Source organism: Monodon monoceros, unplaced genomic scaffold (assembly GCF_005190385.1).
Source record: "Monodon monoceros isolate NGI ecotype Baffin Bay Population unplaced genomic scaffold, NGI_Narwhal_1 Super_Scaffold_7, whole genome shotgun sequence".
NCBI classification, from domain to species: Eukaryota; Metazoa; Chordata; class Mammalia; order Artiodactyla; family Monodontidae; genus Monodon; species Monodon monoceros.
The window spans coordinates 69,871,363-69,898,450 of record NW_021703784.1 but is presented as its reverse complement, the minus strand read 5'-3'; the positions used below and the strand labels follow the sequence as shown (position 1 = coordinate 69,898,450).

Here is a 27,088-nt window from a genome sequence, read left to right as displayed (position 1 = left end):
AGTGAGGGTGACAAATAACAATTATGAATATAACCGCGCTGCGGTCCTGGGTAGAGCGTCGGGTAAGTCAAGACAACTGGGCTCCCTAGTCTGATGGGCATATTGCTCGGGCGCTCGGGCTGGCAGGGCTCCGGGCAGCAGGGGGCGCTGTGGCGGGAGCCGCGCCGTGCCCTCTTGGCGCCTGGAGGCCTCTCTCCTCCTCCGGCGGTTTCCGGAGCTGCTCTCGCGCGCCGGAGGAGGCCAAGTCATGGACCGCAATCCCTCTCCGCCGCTGCGGAGTCGGGACGAGGAGGAGGAGGAGGAGGCGGCCGTGGGGGACTGCATAGGCAGCACGGTCTACAGCAAGCACTGGCTCATCGGCGTCCTCACCGGACTCATGCAGGTGCGGAAACTCGCGCCTCGCGTGGGCTCCCTGTACGTTCCCCCAGACCCCCACCCCGCCTCTGGCAGCCCTCTGCTGCCGGGGGAGCCGCCGTCCCCACGGCGACCCCCTCCCCAGGCCCCAGCGGCCGGGTCTCACCCTTTGCGTCCTTCCTGTCTCCCGGACCCTAAAACTGCCGTGCGCCGCTCCCTGTGCCCCTCAACACAGAGGGAAGTGTAATGGCAGGGATGCTGGAATGCTTCTAATTAAAATATTTTACTTTTGAAAACTTTCCAAAAATACGTGACCAGTTTCTGCCCCTCATTCCCAGGTCCTAATTGATCTGTTTCGAGGACTTTCGTTGTAGTAGAATAAATGGTGATTTTGCAGTCAAACAGCCCTGTTGTCAACAGCGCGGCTTGCCCAGCGTGACTTTGGGCAAATCGCCTAACCGATTTCTTTCTCAGTTTCTATAAAGTGGGATAATATTTATATTATTGTATATAGAGTTATTGCGTAGATTGTATAAGATTATAATAACCATAGAGTGCTTACTATAGTGTTTGCCTCATAGGAGCCTCTCAGTAAATATGAACGTTCTTATGTTTCCCTAAATTTTTTACTACTTCCAATCACCGTCCTCTCCACTCCACCTTCTACACAGCTGCGAGAATAATCTTAAAAAAAAAAAAAAAAAAGCCGTCTATGGGAACTCCTCAGAGTCACCTTTGCCTACAGGAGAAAAATACGTATTTCTTAGCTTGGAATCCAGGACTCTTTGCAACTTTTCCAGCTTCATCTGCCCATGATATGCTAAACTGCTTACCATTCCGCACACATGCTAGGCCCTTTCTTAACTCTGAACTCTTGTATTTTCTTCTGTATGCTCTTCTCCCTTCTTCACATTACAAGCTTCGATTACTTCTCAAAGATTTAGCTTCAGTATCACCTCCTAAGAGAAGTTTGGGAAAACTTCTCCCAGACGTAGGTCATGGGTCCATCATTTTTGTTCTCACGGCTCTTTGTCCACAATTCAGTTGGATCACTTAGCTTTTTCTGTTGTGATTATCAGTTTATATGTCTTTTCCCCACTGGATCCTAAACTACTTGGAAGTAAGGGATTAAATCTTGTTTATCTTTGTATTTCTACCCAGTGCCTAGCAATAGTGTTTACCCAAGGTACCCAAGGTGCTAATTTCCTTTTTTTTTTTTTTTTTTGGTGGCACCGGGTGGCATGCGGGGTCTTAGTTCCCCGACCAGGGAATGAACCCGTGCCTGCTGCAGTGGTAACTCGGAGTCCTAACCACTGGACCACCAGGGAATTCCCCCTTTTTTTTGTTGTGACCTCTAAATGATTACGGGGTAATATTACTTGAGGAGTACTGTGGACAGCCTTTATTCATCTCCTTCCTTTGTGTTTCTGAAGATTGTTAGCCCTGAAAACTCGAAATCCAGCTCAGATCATGAGGAGCAGCAGATGGAGCTTGATGAAGAAATGGAGAATGAAATTTGCAGAGTGTGGGATATGTCAATGGATGAGGTATGGGGTTGGAAATGGAAGTGAAAAGACTGTTGGGTAAGGAGGTAGTGAATGGATTTTTTTTTTTTTTTTTTAGGTTCAGTCCTTAAGTCTCTGGGGAAAAACTTTAATGTCTGTAGTCACTCCTATTTATGGTACAGGGATGAGGTCCCAGGAGCTGTAAATGCTCAACTTTTGTCTTTGAAGGCAGAAAATCTGAGTGTCATTAGATTTGGGCTATGTAGATAGTTCTTATGAATGCTGGAATGCTTGTAGCCCAGGAAAGTTCTGATACTTATCTACCTAAAAAGAACACTGGCCTTATATTTGAGAGCAGGTTAGGAGTTAGGAGACCACTGAGGTACCACAATTAAACTAGAAGAAAGGGACTCTGTAGCTTGAAAGCATTCTACCTGCTCTTCACAGTAACCCTGTGATATAGGTAGTATCCTTATTTTACAGGTAAGAAAAGGGGCAAAAAGGTTGACTTACATAATCTCTCATTTTATTACTTGGACTTTTGCAGTAGATTTCTAATTAAAATCCTTTTGTTAGTCTCTTTCACCTCCCTCTGTCCTCCACATTGCTACCCAAGGTATCTTTTTCCTAAAACACAGATTTACTCTTATTAAAATTCTCTCTTAAAATTTGTCAATGGCTACTCATTGTCTTCAACCATTTTTTAAAGCAGCTTTATGAGATATTATTGACACAAAAAACCTGCATATATTTTGAGGTATAATTGAAGTATAAAAACTGCACATCTTTAAAGTGTACAATTAGAACAATTTTAATGTATGTATTTGCACATGAAACCATCACCATAATTAAGACAGAGAGCATGTCTGTCAGCCACAGAAAGTTTCTTTATGCCCCTTAAGGGTAATCCCAGTATCTTACCCCTCCCTGCTTCTACCCTCTGCAGGCAACTACTGATGGGCTTTCTGTCACTTCAGAGTAGTTTGCATTTTCTAGAGTTTTGTATAAATGGGATTGCATTTTTTTTTCGGATGAGTCTGGCTCTTTCACTCAGCATCAGTATTTTAGATTCATCCATGTTGTTGTGTATATTTATAGTTTATTATTTTTTATTGCTGAATGGTATTCCATTATATGTGTATACCATGATTGATTCTTTGATGGATATTTGAGTTGTTTACAGCTTATTACAAATAAAGCTTCTGTGAATGTCTGTGTATAAGTATGTATGGATAGATGTTTTCCTTTCTCTTGGGTGAGTACCTAGAGTAGTGTGGCTGGATTATATGGTAGGTGTATGTTTAACTTATAAAGAAAAGATCAAATTATTTTCCAAAGTGTTTTTTACACTTCACGTTGCCACCAGCGGTGTATGAGATACAGTCCAGTTCCAATTTCTTCTCACCCTTAGCAACACTTGGTAAGGTTAGTCTTTTTAATTTCAGTTCAGCCATTCTAATAAGAGTGTTGTGATTCTCACTGTAATTATGATTTAGATCTCCCTAATTACTAATAACAGTGACCATATTTTCCTGTTCTTATTTGCAATCTGTGTATTTTCTTTAGTGCAAGGGGCTGTTTAAATCTTTTGCCCACTTTTTAATTGTGTTGTGTTTTTTTTTCCTGTAAGTTTTATGATTTTAGGTTTTACTTATAGGTCTGTGATCCATTTTGACTTAATTTTTGTGTTTGATGCAAGGTATGAACTGAATTTCACTTTTTTTTGCCTACGGATAACCAGTTCTAGTTAGTGTGTTTAAAAGACTATTCTTTCTCCACTGAATTACCTTTGCACCTTTGTCAAAAATCAGTTATCCGTACATATACACATGAGTCTATTTCTGGACTCTGTTCTGTTCCATTGATCTATTTGTATCTTTTTGCCAATACCACATTGTTTTGATTACTGTAGCTTTGTAATCTTGAAATTAGGTAGTGTTAATCTCCAACTCTGTTCTTTTTCAAAGTTGTTTTGGTTGTCCTATGTCCTTTGTATTTCCAAATTAATTTTAGAATCAACTTGTCAATTTCTACAAAAAGCCTAGGATTTTGACTGAGATTGAGTTCAATTTATTGATCATTTAGGAAAAGAATTGATAAATTAACAATAATGAGTCTTTTGACCCATGAACAAGTTCTGTCGCTCCATTTGTTTAGGTCTTCTCTAATTTCTTCAAAGTTATGTAGTTTTTAGTATTTAGGTCTTTCACATCTTTTGTCAGTATTTCAAATTTTGGGGAGCTATTGTAAATAGTATTTTTTAAAAATTTCAGTATATAGGGGCTTCCCTGGTGGCGCAGTGGTTGAGAGTCTGCCTGCCGATGCAGGGGACGCGGGTTCGTGCCCCGGTCTGGGAGGATCCCACATGCCGCGGAGCGGCTGGGCCCGTGAGCCATGGCTGCTGAGCCTGCGCATCTGGAGCCTGTGCTCCACAACGGGAGAGGCCACAACAGTGAGAGGCCCGCGTACTGCAAAAAAAAAAAAAAAAAAAAAATTTCAGTATATAGATATACATTGATAGTATATAGGTAGTATATAGTATACAATTGATTTTATAGACCTTGGTCTGTCTTGGTAAATGTTCCGTGTTCACTTAAAAAGAACATGTGTGCTCCTGCTGCTGGTGGGAGTGTCCTGTAAATGTCAATTTGATCAAGTTGGTTGAGAGTATTGTTCATCTTCTCTCTACTTTTTATACAGTTATTAAGAAGCTGTGGTTTTAAAACATTTTTTAAAAGAAACAACCTGTTTTTCAAATGAAATCTTAGTGTGAAATCCTCAAATATCAAATAGGTAAACTAGAGCTGCTGTTTGAATGAGATTGTCCGTGGAGGCAGGGTCATGCTCTTGGCTTCCTCTTTGTCCTCTTATGGTAGCTCTTGAAGCACCTCTAGAGAACTGAGCTGCCCACTGATTCACTGGCATAAATTCCCTCCAATGAGACTACATCTCACACATCACCTGCCACTCAGTGCTTCAGCAGGACCAGAGACTTCCAGGTGCTTCCTGCATTTTCATGTACTCATGCACTGTTCATGCCACTCTGCATGGAATGTCCTCCACCTGCAAGATCTTTCCCACCTTTTATGGCCCACCTCAAATGTCACCTCTCCTGTGATGCCTCCCCAGACACTCCAGGCAGGATTCCTCTCTTTTCTGTGCTCTCATGGAACCTGTTCATTCTATTACATAACACTTATCCTGTTATTCAGTGATTGTTTTGAGCCTGTGTCCTCTGATGGATTTAAGTTCCTCCTCTTAAAAGCTTAATGTCACGTCTTCAGAGATACTTTCTCTGATATATCTAGAGTAGCCCCCCAGTCTTCATTTCTAGCACACACCATCTTGTTTATCTTCTTTGTAGCACTTAGGATTTATGTAGTTTAGTTGTTTATATGTTTATTGTTTGTTCATCCCTCTAGAATGAAAACTCCACTGAGACTTTATCTATCTTATTCACTGATGTGTCCCCAGAGCCTGAAACAGTGCTTATTACTCAGGTTTTTCAGTAAATGTTTTCTGAAGAGGTAATCAATGGATGAATACCTGACAGTTACTATGGTGTGCTGGTTAAGAGTGTGGATTTGATCAGACTCATCTGGGTTCAAATTCTGGCTCTGTTCTCCTACTGATTGTACAGTCTTGGGCAGGTTGCTTAACCTTTTAAAACTGCAGTGTAATGGGGTTAATAATAATTACTTCATAGGGTTGTTTGAGAATTAAGTGAGATAGCATGCAAACCACTTCACTGGCCCTGGCATTTAATACTTGTTCAATAAATGTTAATTGCCATTATTGTTATTATTGGCATTGGTATTATTAGGCTACTAATTATTGATATTATTCCTGCTACTCCAGGAATTATTAACTGTCATTAAATAAATAAATCGCTGCATGCTACAAAGAGTTGCCCACATGACAGACAGCTTGATCACTTAGAGTGGAGAGCACCTGCTGCTTTGACTTTTAATTTGGAGTATGTCTTTGAAATATTCTCTCTGACCATGATCTCTTAATAAGTGCAGTATATCTCTTCTAGTCAACAGTCATGCAGGTTACCCCAATTTCAGCTGCTCTGACGGATTGCTCCCTCTCTCTTTGAGAGCCCTTCGAAGGGCATTTTTCACACGAGACATATAGCTTGTGTTCTGAGTTAAGGTATTGCGAATACACACCTCAAGTTTGGTGAAAATACGAGGCAGTAGACAGCCAGAAACTTAATTTTATCTAAATATTTTACAATGCAAATCTCCACAGCTAATTGATTTAGTTTTGGAGCCCACATTTCTAGTGAGGTTGGGCCACATGTCCACTCCAGGTTCATTCACCTGTGTGGTGTGTCCCTTTAGGCACTGGGGACCGGGAAAACTCTCTAGGAAGATGTGAAGCTGTCACAGTTACATTGTGATCAGAATTTTTTTCTGTTGAGGATTTTGAAAACAAAAGTTCTGGTTTTGGACATAACCCAATAGGGGTTTTTAATCTGTTTTCTCTATCAAGTTTTAAGTTCTTAGAAGACAGAAATTATGACTTTTACTTTTTTCCCTTATCCTATCTTCTAGCATGATACCTGGTAATCAGCAAATGTGCTTGAATGAGTTAAAGAGAATTCCTGGTGGGTAGAAAGATCATTAAGATAAATACATACAAGGCAGTAAAAGGAGGACAGTCCTTTGGAATATCACAGTTAGTTCAGATTTGTTTATGGGATTGTTCCATTGCCTTGAGACCAGATACCACAGCACTAACATTACTTTTGTCTATTGACACAATTCCTAACCTTGTGGGGTTTTTTTCCTCGTGCTTGAAAGGAGGTATATATGGAATTATTATTTTTTTTTATGGTTGCCTGAGCTATGGTGTTTAAGGAGGAATATTCAGCATCCAAGTTAATAATCATTTCTATTTTCAGGATGTGGCTTTGTTTCTCCACGAATTTAATGTTCCTGACATATTTATGGGAATATTGGCCAAATCCAAATGTCCTCGATTAAGAGTAAGTATGTGCATTTCTAGAGCTGCCTCTTTGGAGTGGTAACAGCAGGTAGTGCTGGATAGGCTTTCATTTTTCTCACTTTAATGCTCTTCATGGCTACAAATGAGTCTGATGTTTATTGAACATTACCAGGTACTAAGTAATACACTATTTAAAATTATTACAGTCATAGAATTTTAGATTTGGGCTGGACCAGGGAGATCAATACTTTAATTTAACAGCTATGGACACTAGATAGTCCTAATCATCATTATGCCACTAATATGTGGCTGAACAGGGAACAGTGCCCGGACCACCCATTTCTCAGTTTATTGCTTTTTTTTTTTTTTCAAAGTCATAAAATCCTCTATTGCTTAAACTCAGCCTCTTGCTCAAGACTCTCCACAATCTGAATCCAGTTCGTCTTTCTAGCATAAAATGTACCCTCCAGATAGTCTTCTAATTTAGCATGGCCTGTCTACTCCTCTCCTCAGGAACTTACTATGATCGTTGCCATCTCTGTGCCTTCCTTTGTATGCCTTCCATCCCCTCTCAATATTCACATCTATTTTCCCAAGATGGTACTTTACTTCCAAGCCTTCCCAAATAAGTAAACTCTCAGTGGCCAGTGATGGTAGTGAATGCACCAAAACAATTCTGTACTTCTCATTAAGTCTTCTATGCTTTAGTGCCATTTAGGTTGACATCTGCTAGGTATATTGTGAGTGATTAGCAAATATTTATTAAGTAATTATAACCATGAATAACTGCTATTTACTTAGTATTTCATTTTACTACTCTATGAGGTAAGCATTTATCTCTACTTTGTAAGTAAACAAACTAAGTCTCAGGTTAAGAAATTTGTCCAGGGTCATACAACTAGGAAAGAATGGAGCTGGGATTTGAGCCTAGCCTGCCTTACTTCAGTGTAACCACTGTACTGTAGTGTCTCTCTTTGTTTGAAATTATAAAGTGAAGAATTCTGTAGTGTATTTTTACAAATTGAATGTTGAATTAAAATTTTATTTAAGTACAATGCTCCACCTGAGTTGGGGCCTCATGAACCAATGAACCACTTTTTCCTTGAGTTGTTATGTTAATATAAAGATTTGACAGTTATATGATTTTCTCCTGGAGTTTTCTAACTTAGGTACACTGACTCACGATTAGTACTTAAAAAAAATAAGCTAATTTTAAGAAAATAAGAATTGCTCCTTTGAGGAGTTAGTCCTATTATTATATATGTCTGTGAACCATAGCCTGTCTATGACAGCAATTCTCAGCTGTGGCCACAAGTTAGAATCACCTAGGATGTGGGCTTTCCAACTTCAGTATGTCCCAGAATCACTGATTACTGAGTCCCCCCCAGAGTTTCTGATCCGGTAGTTTTGGGGTAGGATTGAGGAGTTCTAACAAGTTTGCAGTGATGTTAGTCAGGTTTTGACCAGCACCAAGGCCCAAACTTTGAGAAGCTTTGCCCTAGGGAACTTTTATAAATCCCAAGTCAGGCCATTCTCAGATCAATTAAAATAGTCTCTCCAAGTGTGGGACTCCAGACAGCTTTTAAAGTCCCCCCAGGTTATTTCAGTGAGTAGCTGAGACTGAAAAACTTGATCTTTGATTGGAAGTTCAATTATTCCCTCTTTAGTTTTTAGGGGAAATGTATGTGTATCTCTTCTGGCCCTATTCTCTTTTACTGTTTTCCCAACATTTGACCACCCACATTTTATTGAAACTCTTTACTCCTATAGCTTTGGTGCCACCTCACTCTCCTGGTCTCTAACCTGTCCAGTCACTTCTCTGTTACTTTTTTTGACTTTTTATTGATACTTTCTTCCTATGCTGAGTGTGGACTCCTTTTAAGGTGTAGACTCAGATCCCTTGTCCTCTTTATATTCACTTCCTTGGTGAGTTCATCCACTCTTTACACCTTTGGGGGTAAATCTTCCCTGTGGGATCAAAGCTACGACCTCCTTTCTGATTTCAGGTGCTATATCTCTAACTTTCTTGAGGCATTCTTTATGTGCATGTTGCATTTTCCAATCCAAAAGTCCGTATGTCCTAACTCAGTGTTTGTCGCACTTATCCAATCATATAAATCATATGATGTGTTTGGTAAACAACTTCCCGGACTGTACCCTGGAGATTCTGATTCAGTAGCTCTGAGATGGGACTTGGAAATTGGTTTTTTTTTTTTTTTGGAAATTGGTATTTTTAACACACTCCCTGAGTGATATTTGTGTTCGAGCAAGTTTGGAAACACTATCCTAACTGAACTCATTGTGTTCTTTCCTATGCTTTCTTTTCCAATTTTTTTGTCAATGGAACCAATCTCTCCTACTGGAGAAATGAAACAACTGGAAACCTAGGAGTTATGTTCAACTGCTTTCTCCCTTTACTCCCATCAAATTATTCTACTTTCACCTTGAGTCTTTCTCAGCGTCATTCCTTTCCATGCCTGCCATCACCACCCTCATCTTCCTTTACTTGATTTCAGAGATGCAGTGTGATACGGTGAAATGCTCAGGCTCTGGAGCTGTGTTATTTCCTAGTTGGAGATCTTCAGCAAGTTATTTAACTTCTCTGTGATTTGGTTTCCTCATCTGAAAAATGGGGATAATAATGGTACATACCTCATAAATTATTGTATGAAATGTTATGTGGAAAGTGCTTAGGGTAGTGCCTGGGTGTAGTAAGTGCTAAATAAACATTAGCTGTTACTACTGAGGTTATGAACTTCTTTTAAAGTTTTTTCACTATCATTTTGCTTCCAGAATAATCTACCTAAAATAACATTGCAGTATGTTGACCCCTTCCTTGAGGACCTTCATGTCTCCAAATAACCTACTAAATTAAGTAGGCATTTAGGGCCCTTAATCCTGATCCTTTTTACCTGCTGTCTTTATCTCATGCTCTCCTCCCACTGTGTGCTACTAATAACTGTGTACTGATACGGGCAGCTTTCTGTATTAGCCTTTGTCCACTCTACATTAGTCCCTTCCTGCCTTTGCTGATACTTTCCCCCGTGTTTGAATGTCTGTCTTCTTGTTTGTATATCTAAATCCTACCAATCATTTATGACTCAGTTCATCCGTAAGATTTCTTATTCCATAACTCCTGCCTGCCTTGGATCTTTCTTTTTCTTATGTCTTTCATCTCCTCTCAAATACTACTGGAAACTTGTCAAATTAGGGTGCAGACAGTATACTTCTGTATGCTGCCTCTCCTTCTTTTCTCTCCCCAAACTTGGCTCAGTGAAATTTTTTTTTTTTTCCAAGTTGTTATTTTTGTATATGTGTCTTTTACCTCAGAGCGACTGTGACCTGTGAAATTTGATTTGGCAGGAAATCTGTGTGGGAATTTTAGGTAATATGGCCTGTTTCCAGGAGATATGTGTGTCCATCAGCAGTGAGAAAAATCTTGGGTAAGTTTTATTACATAATAATTATGTTTTTAAAAAATAGGTTCATATTTTATATCCCTAAGGAAATCCTAATACATAGGACAGATAGGGAAACATTATGAAATGTAGTACTTCCTTTCTCCTGATGAGCAGTCTCCAGGAACTTCATTGTGTGTTGATGATGGCTGGGGACTTGCGTGCTATTTATGGACATGATTCAGGATTTAGGCCTGTTTTCTGTATTGGTTGCAAAGGGGCCTAAATCGTCAGCAGGTGGTAAACCACATGGGATAAGAACCAGTGGGGCAGAGCTTGGAGATGGAGGCACCTGACCAGAGTCCAAAACAGTTTAGGCTCAGGGAATCCAAAGTCTCAGAGCTAGAGTCTGGAAAAACTAGACTTGTTGACCAGTGTCACCCTGACACTGGTCAACAAGTCAGTTCTGACTTAGATGGTGGTGATGGGGGACTTGCCAAGAGACTAGAGGGTACAGCGTGGCCCCTGTGATTCAAACGCTCTCATACTTCTGCTTGGAGGCCAGTTCTCTTCTACATGTAGGAAGTTTTGGGCAGAGGATTTCTAAGGTGGAAACCCCGGTGGTTATTTTAAGAGGTCTGAGAACACCCTGGAATTATATGCTACATTTTATGAGTATATTCATTTTCTAGGCAGAGGGTTTATGGCTGTTAATCAGAATCCCAAAGAAATTTGTGTTCACAATAGGTTAAGAAAACTCTTCTATGCGGTTATTTTCAACAAGGGCTGTAGGGTTTAACACAGGATTCAAGTACCTGGGGCTCCAAAATAGAGGTTATTACCTCTTCTAGGTGTGAAAGGACTTTAAGATCCTAGTTTAAAGTATTTATTCTTCCATAACGTATAATCATTCATGCAATAAGTGACTCAGGATTATGTTTGGTCTCTAGTGATCCCTATTAAAAATCTGTGAATGAGTAATATTGACAAGTTTTATGAACTTAATTAAATACATATCTTAAAACTAATATGAAACAGTATACATTGCTGATGAGATATAAATTTGCTCAACCACTTTGGAACAGTTGGGCATTACCTAGTCATATCAGAAGGTACACATATGCTGTGACCCAGTGATGTCACTCATAGGTATATGGTAAGAGAAACCGTGCATACATATATCAGTATACTCATATGAAAAGTATTATAAGACTATTGCTTGAAACCCCCAAATTGGAATCAACCCAAATGTTCATCAGTAGTAGGCTGGAAAAATAAATGGTGTTATATTCATACAATGAAATGTTCTGCAGCAATGAATCTGCAGCTACTGGAACAAGATGGGTAGATCTTAAAGACATGGTGTTGGGCCAAAGAACTCAGACTCAAAAGAATACATACAACATAATTTCTTTCATACAAAGTTCAAAACCAAGATATATAAAATGAACTATAGAGTAAGCCAAGAAAGTGATTGCTGGATAAGTCTGGATAGTAGTCATTTCTAGGTGGGAAAGAGAATTGTGATTTGTAAGGGACACACAAGGGCTACAGAGACGCAGCTCTGTTATTTTTCTTGCTTTATAATTATTCACTAAGTATAGGTTTGTATCTTACAGGTTTTTATGTATACATGCTATATTTCACAATTAAAATGTTTAAAAAGTTAAATAAAAACTTATTTAAGTTTTTATAAATAAAAGTTAAGGTTGAGGTCCAGATTTTTTGGCTTTGATATTTGAAATGAGAGAAGTGAGGCATATTGGGTTAACTTTTTTGTTTTTGTAGCCAGGTACTATTGTACTGTTTGTGTGATTCAGACCCTCCTACTCTGCTGGAAACAAGCAGGTATGCTTTCTTCTTTTTATGGATTCTATATACTTACCCCTAAGGGAAACTAGGAAAATAGAGTTGCTCTTTCACTCTTGAATTTCCTTTACTGTTTTAGAAAGATAGATACTAAGCTCACATTTATCACGTAGGTTGTTGCTTACTTGCCTTTCCCAGACAGAAGTGGCCGTTGTCTGGGTTGAAAGAATCCGAGAACATCCAGCTATTTATGATAGCATTTGCTTCATCATGTCAAGTTCAACAAATGGTAAGTCACCATGTAATGTAGAAAAAAATATTTTTAAAATTATATTTAATTGTTAGGAAACCAGGTAACTATTTATGGAGGTCAATTAAAGACTAAGTGTTAGGTGAGAAGGTATTTCAATTCAGGATATGAAGTTTCTCAAACTCTCAGGATACTGATAAATCCCCCACGTAAAAATGACGGAAGCCAAGCAAATTTAAACAAAGGAGGTAAGCAAATTGGCCTTGGAATAAGTAATGCTTTGGCAAGATTTGGCTTTCTTGGAATAGTTTTAAGAATTTCGATTAGACTTACTACTTTAAAAATTTTGTTTCTTATTTCAATATCTCTTTTATTCTCTGCAGTTGACTTGCTGGTGAAGGTCGGGGAGGTTGTGGACAAGCTCTTTGATTTGGATGAGAAGCTAATGTTGGAATGGATTAGAAATGGGGCTGTTCAGCCTCTGGACCAACCCCAGGAAGATTCTGAACAGCAGCCAGTGTTTCGAATTGTGCCCTGTGTACTTGAAGCTGCCAAACAAGTACGGTAGGTGAGCTCTTTTGTGCAAAATGTTCTGGGAAAATCCAGTTGCTAGAAGTATCCTTAGATATGTCTTTTTTTTTTTTTTTTTGCGGTACGCGGGCCTCTCACTGTTGTGGCCTCTCCCGTTGCGGAGCACAAGCTCCGGACGGGCAGGCTCAGCGGCCATGGCTCACGGGCCTAGCCTCTCCGCGGCATGTGGGATCTTCCCAGACCGGGGCACGAACCCGCGTCCCCTGCATCGGCAGGCGGACTCTCAACCACTGCGCCACCGGGGAAGCCCAGATATGTCTTTTTAGTTTCCTTTCAATAGGATGAGTAGCACATAGCTGATCTGTGTCAGGTTTGATTCACTACTGATATTGGTAACAATATATTTGCTCTTTGCAAGAATCATAATGGTTGCAAAATACTTGTTCTAATATTACTTAGCAGTAGGCTGTTGTTCAGCATTAATTATGGTTACTGTTTTAAAATCTTCTGCAGTTTCGTATAATTTATATCAAATGGAAAAGATTTTCTTTGTGCTTTATTTTCTACTGGTCATGTGACAACTTCTTCAGTTAATGTCAGACATCACTTGTTTTCTTGCTCCTTGTGTGTATGTGCCAGTCTTGGATAAGTGACTGGCTTTTGGGCTCTGATGTCTTCCCAAGAGTGATTACTAGGTGTTGTAGGTCATTGAAGCTGTTTATTGCTAGTCACTAGAACATTAATTTATGAATTGATCTGCTTATTGGTCAACTGTGCATTCTTAGTGCTTTATAATCCACATTTTTTTTTTTTTTTGGCTGTGCTGCGTGGCTTGTGGCATCTTAGTTCCCCAACCACGGATTGAACCTGGGCCCTCAGCAGTGGAAGCATGGAGTCCTAACCACTGGACCACCAGAGAATTCCCTATAACTCATATTAAAACCTTTTAATTTTATGTCCTTTATCCAAGTGAGCATTAAACTCATCATCTTTCCCCCAAACCTGCTTCTTCCGTATTCTCAATCTCAGTGAATGATGTAATCATTATTCCATTTGGATAATGTGGGAGAAACATGGAAGCCATTACCGATACTTCCCCATCCCAGTCTTTTCCCATGGCTAGTCAACCTCCAATCCTTCTTCCTGACTTTTTCTGGGACTCCATCTGTGCCACCACCAGGCCACTGTCTCTTACCTGGACGGCTACAACATTCTCTGAGTTCCCAGCCTCAAGACTAGCTCCTTCCAAGCCTAGACTGTAGAGCTGTTTTTCTAGAATGTACGCTGGTCATCTCACTTTCCTGCTTCAGACCCTTCAGTTGCCTTCCTTAGGATGAGGTCCAGATTTTTATGGCTTATAAGGCCCTGTACTGTGATTCTCCATCCTTATTCCTTGTCTTCTGTATGAAATTTCCTTCATTTCTTCAACTGAACCAAGCTCTCTCGAAACCAAGCCATTGCACACCATGTTGTCTCTGCCTCCAGCATTTCTTTGCCCCTTTGGGTTTCTGTGTAACCATTTCTCTTACGATACATTCCCTGATTCTCCAAACTTAAGTTAAATCTGCTTGCTTTGTGGTCCTCTAGCACCTTGGACTTCTGCTAGTGCTACATTCATATTACTTTATTGTTATTACCCCTTTAATTATTGTTTTTCATTTTAGACAGTAAATTTCATGAAGGTATGGACGTTTTATACATCTCTGTTTTCCCAGCCCCTAACATAGTGCCTGCAAACTATAGGCACTTAAATATTTGCTGAACCATCTTTTAATTGTTCACTATCTTTTTCACTTAATTGTGTGGTTGAAGAACTAAGATTGTGAGTTTCTATGAATCCGAACTGTTGATCACAAAAATTATACTTATCTGGTTTTAGTATTCTCAACTTGGGAGCTAAGATGATCCTATGAAGTTTTAAGAACATCATTATTGTCAGTGCTTGGTGCAGTGGGCCTTACATTCATTCTATAAAAGTCTCAGTCATTTTTTGTCCTGGTTATGCAAGTAAGCCAGAATGGTGAAGTATCACTTGGTAGGTTTCTGCTTGTTGCTTTCATGGGACAGGGCCAAAAAGAATTTTTACTTCTTGTCCTGTGTGTGTTGATTGTACTACATAATATTTGTTTTTTGACTGATTTCCCCATCAGAATGTAAGCTCTGGTGAACACAGAGACTTTGTTCTGTTCCCTGTTTTATCCTTAGCATATAGGGCAGTGCCTAGTACAGAGTGATAAATATTTGTTGAATAAATGATTGATTACAGTCCCATAGACAGTAAAGTTGATTGAGTTTTTGCTTTTTGTATTTAGTTCTGAAAATCCAGAAGGGCTCGATGTTTACATGCATATCTTACAGCTGCTGACTACAGTGGATGATGGAATTCAAGCAATTGGTAAGATGTTATATGGGGAAGCATGATAGTTACTCATTTAATTGTTTTCTGTTTTTGAATTACTACTTCCTTCATCATTTTTATTAAGTACGGTGTCCTGATACTGGAAAAGACACTTGGAATTTACTTTTTGACCTGGTGTGCCATGAATTCTGCCAGTCTGATGATCCGCCCATCATACTTCAAGAACAGAAAACAGTGCTAGCCTCTGTTTTTTCAGTGTTGTCCGCCATCTATGCCTCACAGGCTGAACAGGAGTATCTAAAGATAGGAAAAGGCAAGTATAATTTTAGTTCACTAAATTAAATTTTAGTCTATCAGATGTGTTTGCTGTTCATTTTATTTCTTTCTCCCATTTTTTTAGTGCTTTTAGCCCCTTGAATACAAAAACATCACATGCCCAATACAAAAAAAATTATAAAAGGAAGCCTAGTGCTTGTAATCTGATCATTCAGAGATAACTACTATACACTCACATCCGTACGTATTTTTTTGCCTGTTTTTTAGGCAACTTTTTTCATTTATAAGTATAAATGAATATTTTCCTATGTAAACAAATGGTCTTTCACAATGATTTTTATGACTAATACAGTTAAATGCGTGAACCATCTAGAATTTATTCTGGTGTTACATGTGAGGTATGGTTTCAAGTTTTTTCCAGATACCCAGCTGTCTCAACATTACTGAGTAAGTAAACCAGTTTACCGACACAGATTTGAATTTTCATCATTACTATGTTTTATATTTCCCTATATATTTTATTCAGTTCCATTGCTCTATTCATGTATCAGTAGCCACAGTGTTTTAATTATTAAAGCTTTATATTTTGATACCTAGTAGGGTTAGTACTCCTGCATTCTACTTTTTCAGAATGTTTTTGACTTATTATTCTTTTTTTTAACGCTGAATTAGATTGACAGTTTCCAAAAACAAAACCAAAAAGTCTTCCTGATTTTTTTTATTGACATCATGTTAAATTTGTAGAGTATCCAAGAACATATGCTTTTCCATTTGTTCAAGTCTTATTTTATGTCTCTCAGCAATGTTTTATGGTTTTCTTCATACAGATCTTACATATTTCTTGTTAGATTTATTGCTAGATATTTTATCTTATGGATTACTGTTGTCTATGGTATCTTCCATTGATTATTCTCGTTGGAATATGTGAAGACTGTTGGTTTCTGTATATTATATTAATGTTGCATCTAGTAACCTTACTGAATTCTCTTACTGTTTTTAATGGTTGTTCCAGTGGTAATCTTGGACTTTATCTAATACTACTTTGGGTTTAACTTAGAGAAGTATTATCACTTTTCTACCTCTTCTTTCTTTTATTTAATGGCTTGCCTTGGACCTCTGGGGTTAAGTAATAATGGTGATCCTTGCCTTTTTCCTGACTTTACTGGCCATGATTCTAGAGGTTCATCATTAGTCATGATTCTATTTTGGGCTTAAGCTATTTATGTTGTACCATTTGAGGAGATATTAATCTATTTCTATTTTATAAAGAGTTTTTTAATCAAAAAAAATGCTGACTGTTTTCAAGTGTCTTCTCTGCATTTATGGATGTTACCTCACTGAGAAGGTGACATTGAGTACAAACCTGAGGGAAGTAATGGAGTGAGTCATGTGAATACTTGGGGAGAAAAGCATTCCAGACAGAGAGGACGACGAGTGTAAAAGCCTTGAATTAGAAGTGTGCCTGGTATATTTGAGGAAGAGCAGTGAAGCCCTGTATGGCTGGGGCGGTTTCAGCCTGGGTAAGAGGAATGTAACCTGGGGCCAGAGAGGCAACAGGGGCTAGAGTGTAGAGGGCCTGGTTTTGCCTTTTACTTGGAATGAGTTAGGGAGCTGTGGAGGGTTTTAAGCAGAGGATGGACCGACAGGAGCCAACTTTAACAGGCTCTCTTTGGCAGACATGTTGATGAGAAATGCAGGGGGAGGGCAAGGGTACAAAAGGGAGACTAGTTCGGAGGCTGCTGTGACCTTGAGGCAAGAGATGGTATAACTTGGATTAAGGTGGTAACAGGGGCGGTGGTGGGGAAAAATAATCAGATTCTGATCACACTTAAGTAGTGCCAACAGGATTTGCTGACTGATAGGGTGAGGAGGGTGAGAAAAGTCAAGCTATGTCTGGCATTTTTGTCCAGGAGAGTTGCCATTTACTAAGATGGGAAAGAGTGGTGTTTTAAACATGATAAGTTTGAGATGTCTACTCAGTGTTCAGCTGGAGCTGTTGAGCTTACAGTCTTAGTCTGGAGCTGAGGAGAGAGGCCTGAGCTAGACTATAAATGTTGGAGGTGTCAGTTGTTATGCTGATTACTTCTTCCATAACCTTAGTTATTTCTATCGATTTGATTTGATGTGGAAAGAGAGGAAAATTAATATTTTTTACTGCCAATATTTTGTCCTTTTCTTTTTATCATTTGTAGTTCTTAATGAATGTTGATGGCACGTTATTTGGTATATAGACATTCATTATAGTTTGCCCATAATGCTTTTTTTTTTTTGGCTTAAATCGTTTTATATCAGATACAAAGGTCACATCCCCTGTCTTCCTTTTGTTTGCATTTGCCCCTAATACCTTTGTCTATCTTACTCTTTTCAACCTTTCTAAATACTTTGTTTTAGATGTTTTGATTTCTTTTTAATAGATGAGTTAAACTCATTTAAATGTAGTTATAGTTATGTTTGATCTGAATGCTGTCGTATTATATTTTTCATTATGTATATTTATATTGAAATACCTCAATATATAATTTATTTGCTTTGTGAGTATTTCTGGCATTTAGTAAGGGTTGTATTTTGGGTCTAGTGGTTACCTTTATAACTGGCTCAAAATATAATTATAACTGCCCCTCCCCCATTTTTTTAATCCTTAATATCTGATAACTTAAAACATATATCTCCGTGTTGACTATTCCTTATCAATTTTCCCTGGTACTTTCAAATTTAAGTCTTGGGGGATGAGGGGCTGTTCCAGAATTATATTTTCAGATATCTATTCTTTTTCATCATTTTGGGTTTCTTCTTCAATCTGTTATTTATTTGCTTATTTGGGAGTATAAAAATGTAAGCCTCTTGAAGTCTGAGGCCTTGATGATCTTGTTTACCACCATATCTGCAATACCTAAAATACAGTATCTAGCAATAGTAGGTGTTCAGTACATGTGCAGGAATGAATGAATGAATGAATGGTAACCAAATTTAACTGGCTGATGCCATGCCTCTTGATTTGTTTGTACAGTAGATCTTCCTCTAATTGACAGCCTGATTCGTGTCTTACAAAATATGAAACATTGTCAGAAGAAACCAGAGAACTCAGCAGAGTCTAACACAGAAGAAACTAAAAAGTCTGATTTAACCGAGGATGACTTCCACTTGAAAATCTTGAAGGATATTTCATGTGAATTTCTGTCTAATATTTTCCAAGTTTTAACAAAGGTAGGAAAGAAGTACTAATGCTTTCTTCAGTAAAAGAAAGTATGGATTGCTTACTGCTCCAAATTTTATTATTAGTGTTTTTATTTTTTAATTTTACATAAATTTGGGAAAATAGAGAAAGAAAAAACTTATCATAAGTTTATACTCTTAAACTAACAGCTGATGTAGCTTGGTGTATTTATTTTTGTGTTTTTCACATACTTATCACCAGTATATACAATTTTTGGAGGCTGCTCTTTTCACGTAACATTACAAGCACTTTTCCTGACTCCTGATCAATACACTGAAAGATTTTTCACTGAGAGCCAGTTTGTTTAATACCCAATTTGCCAAAAAATCAATTTTCAAAGTTTACTGTAAACTTGTTATAAGGAGTATTCTTCCTGAATATGTGCAGGATTATTAACGTATTCTTTCTTTGAGCATATTCTTTCTATCCATATATTTTAGGAAAAATATATTTATGAATATAACTATGAAGAATATATTCATATTCATTGACGTTTTTAAGAAGAATATTCCTTAAAACAAGCTTCAGTTATTCTGGTGATTTGTATTTTTGGTGAATTATCTTGCTTCCCTTCTCCTGATTTGGGATTATTACCTTAGCATAGGTTTTCAGAAGTTAGATTGCTGGTTTCGACATGATAAATGTGACGCTGACTGAGGCATAAATGGCTACATATTGCCAAAATGCTTTTGACATGTGAAAATATTGGTTTTACTTGATCCTTATTATTGTATATTATAATTTTTGTATCAAGTAAAATTCAGCAGGTGATAAATTGTGCCTTTTTTTTAATTTAATTTTTTAATGTTTTATTTATTTATTTTTGGCTGTGTTGGGTCTTCGTTGCTGCGTGTGGACTTTCTCTAGCTTCAGCAAGTGGGGGCTACTCTTTGTTGAGGTGCGTGGGCTTCTCATTGCGGTGGCTTTTTTTGTTGCGGAGCACAGGCTCTAGGCGTGTGGGCTTCAGTAGTTGTGGCACGTGGGCTCAGTAGTTGCTCATGGGTTCTAGAGTGCAGGTTTAGTAGTTGTGGCACACGGCCTTAGTTGCTCCACGGCATGTGGGACCTTCCTGGACCAGGGCTTGAACCCGTGTCCCCTGCATTGGCAGGTGGATTCTTAGCCACTGTGCCACCAGGGAAGCCCCAAATTGTGCCTTATTTTGATTTGCATTTTTATTATTAGTGAGATTGAATATATTTCCATATATTTGTATATTATTTGTGTTTCCTGCTTTATAAACTTACCCATTTTGATTGTTTATATGAATTCCTTGGGTAATTCTATATCTATATCTTTTGCATATTCGTTGCAAGTATTTTTCCCATTGCTTGTTGTTGTTTTGGAGGGAGGGATGTAGATGTTTCTTAATATTTATGTGGTAGGAATATAGGTGGAAAGTGGGCTGAGAATAAACCAGAGATATGTCTTGAAAATTCTGATATGCCACTTAATGGAATTTGGACTTAATCTTGAGGAAACTGAGGAGCTACTAGAGATTTTTTTTAAGCATCAAGTGATGTGATCTGTTTAGAAAGATTACTCCAAAATCAGTGGAGAGAGAAGATTAGAGCGAGTTGAGGCTAGAAGTCAGGAGACCAACCAACAGGCTCTTGTGGCTGGTAATCTTCAAGAATAATCTGAAAAAGAATGAAAGCTTAGATAGTGGAAGAGTGGATGGAGAGGAGGAGTGGGATGAGAGAGATTTAGCAGAGTAGAATTAAACACTTAGGGGGAGCGGCTAGCAGCAGAGGAGGAAGTCTTGGCTGTACCCCACATTTTTGGTTTGCGCAGCAGGCTGGGTGGCTGGTGGTGCCTTCACCAAAATAAGGGCTGCAGTGGAGCACATGTTGGAGTTACACAAGGAGGAATGATGGTGGGTTTAGTTTGGGACATTTGAAACTCATGTAGGATCAGTAGGGAATTGTAAATACTGGTTTGTATTTACTCACTAGATATAGCTTTAGAAATTTTCCTTTTTTGACATCAGATCTTTTTGTTTGTTTGTTTTAGGAGACTGTAGCTCAGGGACTAAAGGAGGGCCAATTAAGCAAACAGAAGTGTTCCTGTGCATTTGAAAACCTTCTTCCTCTCTATAACCCTGTGGTGAGTATGAGTAAATGTATAGGTGGCTGAGTTTCAGGAGATTACTGAGTAAAATGTTTTAAGTAAGCACTTGATCTTTGAGGGCTTTGTCAAAAAAGATAGTGTATATAATGCGCATGACTTAATGCCTTTGTCAGATAGATGACTGTTGGATAATTCATGGCACTAGCTTGAGTGACAGTTTAAATTTTAAGAGAAAGGAATCAACACTGAATTTATAGTACCCCTTTGTGTTATACCATATATATTAACCAAAAATAAGATTCTTAGGTAGGTATAGTCAGTAGGTTTTTATGGTCCTTCAAATTACATTGCATTTGCTACCATTAGAGGCAATTTCAAAATAACTTTTCTTAGGAAAATGAAGTATGGAATGTGGGAGTGAGGGGGTGGGTCACCAAGGAGGATGATAATACAACTCGGGTAATGGACCCTCAAGGGGAATCAGTAGGAGGATAAATACTAGTTTAAAAGAAAACAAATGGCAAGGGCTAGTCATTTCCTTGAGGTTTCAGAGACCATCCAGGAAGTACTATTATTGTCATCTGACAAGCTGTCCACATTTCTTTTCCATTGAACTGTTTAGAAAACATAGGTAGAGCATTTTTACAGACAATAGTCAGTATCTTAAAACATCTTTTCCTCTACTTATGTTTATTTGGTTCTTTTGTTTGACTCACAGGTAGAAGACTTCCTCAAAATCCTACGTGAAGTTGATAAGACCCTTGCTGGCAACTTGGAGGAAAGCTTCCCAAGTTTGAAGGTTCAGACTTAAAAACTATTGGAATTCCTCTGCTGAAGAAATGAACTCTATTTTCCTTGCTGACAGTTGAAATTGACAAACAGGAAATATTAGACCATAATTGTTCGGTATTATACTCATGCCCTTCTCCTCCAGCATTTTTGTTTGGCATTGGAATCTAGTTTCACTACCATCAAACATCATCTCCCCCCACCCCGCTTCTTTTTTGTATTGGTTGTGCAGTGTTTTGTCTTCTTCAGGTAAAGAAGACAAAATACAAGCTTATCATTGAGGTTCTTTTTTGAATATTTGAGGGGTTGGTGAGGATTTTCTTTGTAACTCTTAATTTGATTTTTTAATTTGATTTTTTTGAAAGTATCCCTGCTGAAAAGAATTGAACTATAAAATTAAAATCGTACCGATTAAACTCTAATTGGTAGGTTTACTTTACGTGTATTTGTATGTCTTTGGTGATGACCTTATCCACAGGTTGAACGTGACTTTAATGTGAGCTTGCAAAGGCACTGATGAAATCACTCCTACCTGCTAGCCAGTGCTAAAAATTCCACTCTTGTTATCTCTTGAAGCTTAAGGTTAAGATGCAAATAACCCCATAAGAGTAACACGCCAAGTTATTGTCATGTTTACCTCAGTGCATAAATTCACATTCTCTTTTCCTGAGAGCACATTTTAAAAGGGGGAGCACAAGGATCTTGAGTTTCTGAGCAAGAGTGCCTCGCAGAGTGGGTAAGTTACAGAGGGAGAAAAAGGATATATCATGGGGAGGCTAGGGATGTCCAGGTTATTTTCTACTTCCCACTTCTGTCTTGAACCTGCCTTATTTACTTGTTACTTCTTGCTATTGTAACATTATGAGGTGGTACATATTTTCATAGTACTTTGATATGTTTGAAAACTTCCTAAATCTATGAATTATAATAAATAGTTTTTTTTAAAAAAGTGAGCAGTATTAAAATTTTTCTAATGCTACACGGTTTGAAGAATTTACCAAAATATTTTAGTTTGCATCAGTTACAGTGATATTTTAAAATGGTGCTTCCTCCAGAAGCAAAAATATGAAATTTGGAATTTTATGTACAAATGAAATTGAAACTCATTCTTCCCCCATACTTTTTTGCAGAGGAGGGAAGAAATTACAAGAGGAAATTCAGTGAGCATTTGTTAAATGTGTCAATCTATTTCTAATTAAATTTGAGTTTGATTTTTGAGGTATTTAAACCACTTAAGACAGACACAGAAGATATGTTTTCTCTCTGCCTTGTTTTTAATTCCCTGCAGTTAATGGGATATAGCTAAATTGTTCTCTTGGCTGATCCAACTTTCAAGATCAAAAGACGTTTTCCACTCTCTCTCGAACATTCTCTTGCCTTGCTTTGAATTAGTTCCCCTGAATAACTTTGGCATGTAAGTGGAAAAAAGTTTGAAAACCATCTCTCTTGTATACTTCTTAAATGAAGCATATGTAGAAACCAACCATAGACATTAAGAAGCAACCTGTGTTTAGGGTTCGGAAAATCTTAAGTGCATGAACTGTTGAACAACGTTTTCTATGCTGCAGGACTGGGCTATAGTGATGCTGGTTCTCACAGTTAACTGTGAATTTGAATAAATTGAAGAAAAAGAATATTGGGGTTATAGATTATCTTGCCTGTTTTAAATAGTATTTTTTAAAAAAGCTCATCAATATCCTTTTTTAGAAAAAAATAGATCTATATGAATTTAGAACTCATCTCTGTATTCTCCTTGAGAATATGTTGTCGTTTTACCACTTTGCAACTCCTCTGCTCCTGACAAAAGTTTTAAGAAGGAAAAAATAGGTAAACATCCCGCTTGAATTAGTCCATATCAGTATTTTTATTTTTATTGCTGGGATGAGATTTAACCTGAGAACCATTATTAAAAGTTATATATTTATAGTGAAGTGGTATGATGTCTTGAATTTTCTTCAAAGTAGTCTGGGATGAGGGGAAGAAAGTGGGTTAAGGGAGTAGATGAAACAAGATTGGCCATGAATTGGAATTGCTGAAGCTGGGTTATGATGGCATGGGGATCCGTTATACTATTCTATGTTTGTATATGTTTGAGGTTTCCTATTAATGTTTTTTAAAAACAAGTAAACCATACACATAATTTTAAACCTGAATTTAGTTACAAATGATGCTTGTTTCTTTTATGTCTAAGTAAAACTCACACTATTGTATTAGCATTAAATACTATTGAATTCAGCACAGTTGAAAGCACAAATACTTGATAGAAAAGATTATCATCAATATATAACCAATTATGTAAAAATTATTATCTTCACTGTTTTAACTGACTTGACAATGAGACTTTTTTTTTTTTAAAGTGAATGAGGTTTTTTTTTGTTTGTTTTTTTAATTAATTAATTTATTTTTGGCTGTGTTGGGTCTTTGTTTCTGTGCGAGGGCTTTCTCTAGTTGTGGCGAGCGGGGGCCACTCTTCACCGCGGTGCGCAGGCCTCTCACTGTCGTGGACTCTCTTGTTGTGGAGCACAGGCTCCAGACGCGCAGGCTCAGTAGTTGTGGCTCACAGGCCCGGTTGCTCCGTGGCATGTGGGATCCTCCCAGACCAGGGCTCGAACCCGTGTCCCCTGCACCAGCAGGCAGACTCTCAACCACTGCACCACCAGGGAAGCCCCGACAATGAGACTTTTATCATGAGGAATGTGAGTGACTATTAACCAGTTAGGAACTGAGGTCATATATGTCTTAGCACCACAGTGGGGTACTTTTACTAACAAAAGTTCTTTTTTAAAAATATTTATTTATTTATTTATGGCTGTGTTGGGTCTTTGTTACTGTGCACGGGCTCTCTCTAGTCTAGCCCTCTCTTTGTGTTGAGTGGGGGCTACGTTTCATTGCGGTGCTAGGTACTCTCATTATGGTGGCTTCTCTCGTTGTGGAACATGGGCTCTAGAGTGCAGGCTCAGTAGTTGTGGCGCACAGGCTTAGTTGCTCTGTGGCATGTGGGATTTTCCCGGACCAGGGCTCGAACCTTTGTCCCCTCCATTGGCAGGCGGATTCTTAACCACTGCGCCACCAGGGAAGTCCCACTAACAAAAGTTCTTATTGGTGATCTTTAATGGTATATTTTGTGGGTAGAGGAGACTAAGAGAGGGAAGCAGAATCATAGAATTTTAGAGATGGACAGATTATTAGACATTCCCTATGTCAAGTGCTTATTCATTGGGCTAGTCAAGCCTACAAGAGACTGGGTCAGTGTAGTTCTGAGGGCCAGGCCAGACCTAAAGCAGCAGCCCAAGATATCAGATTAAGACTAGAAGCAAGAGGAGACCTTGTGGTGGATGCTTCCAGCCTTCCATTCTACCTCATGGTTTTTGTTTGTCAGCCAGACTGCTCTGTATCTCTGTGTAGAATTCAAAGCCTGCGTTGCTAAAATATTATGATGTACCTTAGGATAATTTGCATAAAATCAAACTTGCATAAATCAAATTTTGTGCAAGTCAGGGAGCATCTATAATATAAAAGCTGAAGAGCCTCCATAAGTTTCTAGTTAGTTTTCAAAGCCAAAGATTTTATTAGGCTACTCCTAATATCATAATTATTGTGCCCATGTGACCACCCTTTTTTAACAGCTGTGTTTTCCTTAGAAGTCTAGGCCTGCAAGACTTAACCTAATTTTGGGAATTCCCTGGTGGTTCAGTGGTCAGGACTTGGTGCTTTCACTGCTGTGGCCCAGATCCCTGGTCGGGGAAATAAGATCCTGCAATCCGCACAGCGCGGCCAAAAAAAAAAGACTTAACATAATTTAGCAGCATCATGGAGTAGGCCATTCTCATTTTACTCTAATTTTCCATGCTTCAGGGCCCTGGCCAGAAACAAAGTTCTGGGAAGGGGCCATGCCACACTGAAACCAGACCTGAAAGGGAGAGGATCTGTACATCAGGTAGTTGTGGGTCACTGACCAGCCTGTAAATTGGCTATTTTGTGCTAAGTGTGCACTCCTAATACAGTCAACTAAAGTAGATATTAAAATGAATGTGATACAAAGTTTGTATGAGGATACAACGATGTAGTAGACACCAGGCCTACATGCTTGGTAGAAGTAGCTACCATTTATTGAGAGTTTAGTGTGTGCCAGGCACTCTATAATATCTTTACATATATTTTCTTATTTAACTCTGAAACAATCTCAAAAGGTAATTGTTTCCATTTTACAGATAGGGAAATGAAGATTCAGAGTGACTAAGTAACTTGGCCAAAGTTATATAGACAATAAGTAGTTGACCCAGGGTTTGAATCCAGGCTGCCTGACCCTAAAACATTTTCTTGTAACCACTGTATTATGCTTGCATCCTGTAGGTAGACACGGACCAGATCATGAAGGGCCATCATATGCATCCTGTGGGGTAGACATCTGGGATATCTGCTTATCCATGCCCGCTTCTCTGAAAATTGTCTCTGACCTACCTGCATTTTTTGTCCGGTTACAGTTTATGGTTGATTCCTGATCCAAGCTGGGCAAATCACACTGGTTCAGGAACATTGGACTCTAAAGATCATGTGACTTGCAAGGCTGAAGACCCTATTTGGGGGCAGCCAGTCCTGTTTATTGTCTACTGTGTACCGAGTATTGTTCTAAATACTAGGAAGACAGCAGCCAACTAAACAGACAGGATTTGCATACTGGAAATATTGTAGTGGACAAAGACAAGAATCTTGCCAAATGGAGCTTGCATTCTAGAGTCTTCTGCAGAGTAACAGGGGAAGAAGCTGGTCTGCATAGAACAGAGGAGGTCATGCAGCTTATAGCAGATTAGATCATTGTTCTCAGTTCTTCACCTCTGTGTATCCATTCTCTTGCCATGGCTTCTTGGTGAATGGAGTATACTTCCCTGTCCTTTGATTTTGAGCTTGGCAAAGTCATTTTGCTTTGGCTAATGGAATGTTAGTGAAGTTGATGTAAGCCGTGTCTCAGTATGCCAGTCTTTTTAGAGGCTGAATAGTATTCCACTGTATGTATATGCTACATTTTCTTCATCTGTCAGTGGGCATTTAGGTTGCCTCCGTGTCCTGGCTTTGTGAAGAATGCTGCAGTTAACATGAGAGTAAAGATAACCTCTTTGAGATCCTGATTTCAGTTCCTTTGGTTAGATACCCAGAAGTGAGATTGCTGAAGCATAAGTAACTTAGCTAAGAGAATAGTTAATTCATCCCCTACCCCCCAACTCTTCTCCTAAAATAATGATTTTTTTCCATCTTTGTCAGGATAAGACTGATCTGGAGCACAGTAACCCTGATTGACTTGTCCCAATATTATTGAGATGTCACTTTCTGTTTGCAAACAGTGTAAACTCTCCATTTGTGCAGCATTCTGACTAGGTATGACTAGGTTTTATTTTTAAGTTTTTGAGGACCCTCCATACTGTTTTCCACAATGGCTGCACCAATTTACATTCTCACCAACAGTGTACAAGGGTTCCTTTTTCTCCACATCCTCACTAACCCTTATCTTTTGTTACTAACACTTGTATATGTATAATAGCCACCCTGACTAGTGTGAAGTGATATCTCATTTTGGTTTTGATT

The 27,088-nt window shown here is 38.6% G+C and overlaps 1 protein-coding gene across 3 annotated transcripts; it reads left to right on the top strand.

Moving 5' to 3' along the window:
* The first annotated feature begins 209 nt into the window (after nucleotides 1-209).
* SAAL1 (serum amyloid A like 1) lies at nucleotides 210-22,429 on the top strand. Of its 3 annotated transcripts, none has more exons than XM_029209658.1 (12): nucleotides 210-382; nucleotides 1,788-1,901; nucleotides 6,772-6,855; nucleotides 10,179-10,258; nucleotides 12,002-12,061; nucleotides 12,196-12,311; nucleotides 12,656-12,836; nucleotides 15,116-15,198; nucleotides 15,287-15,475; nucleotides 18,449-18,642; nucleotides 20,663-20,755; nucleotides 21,438-22,429. In XM_029209658.1, the coding sequence occupies exons 1-12, from the start codon at nucleotides 248-250 to the stop codon at nucleotides 21,528-21,530; spliced, it is 1,422 nt and encodes a 473-aa protein (XP_029065491.1). In that variant the 5' UTR covers nucleotides 210-247; the 3' UTR covers nucleotides 21,531-22,429. The 3 variants fall into 3 exon arrangements, with proteins under 3 accessions (XP_029065491.1, XP_029065490.1, XP_029065492.1); XM_029209657.1 differs by having other exon boundaries at nucleotides 18,446-18,642; nucleotides 21,438-21,583; XM_029209659.1 differs by lacking the exon at nucleotides 15,287-15,475 and having other exon boundaries at nucleotides 18,446-18,642.
* Nucleotides 22,430-27,088: the final 4,659 nt, after the last annotated feature.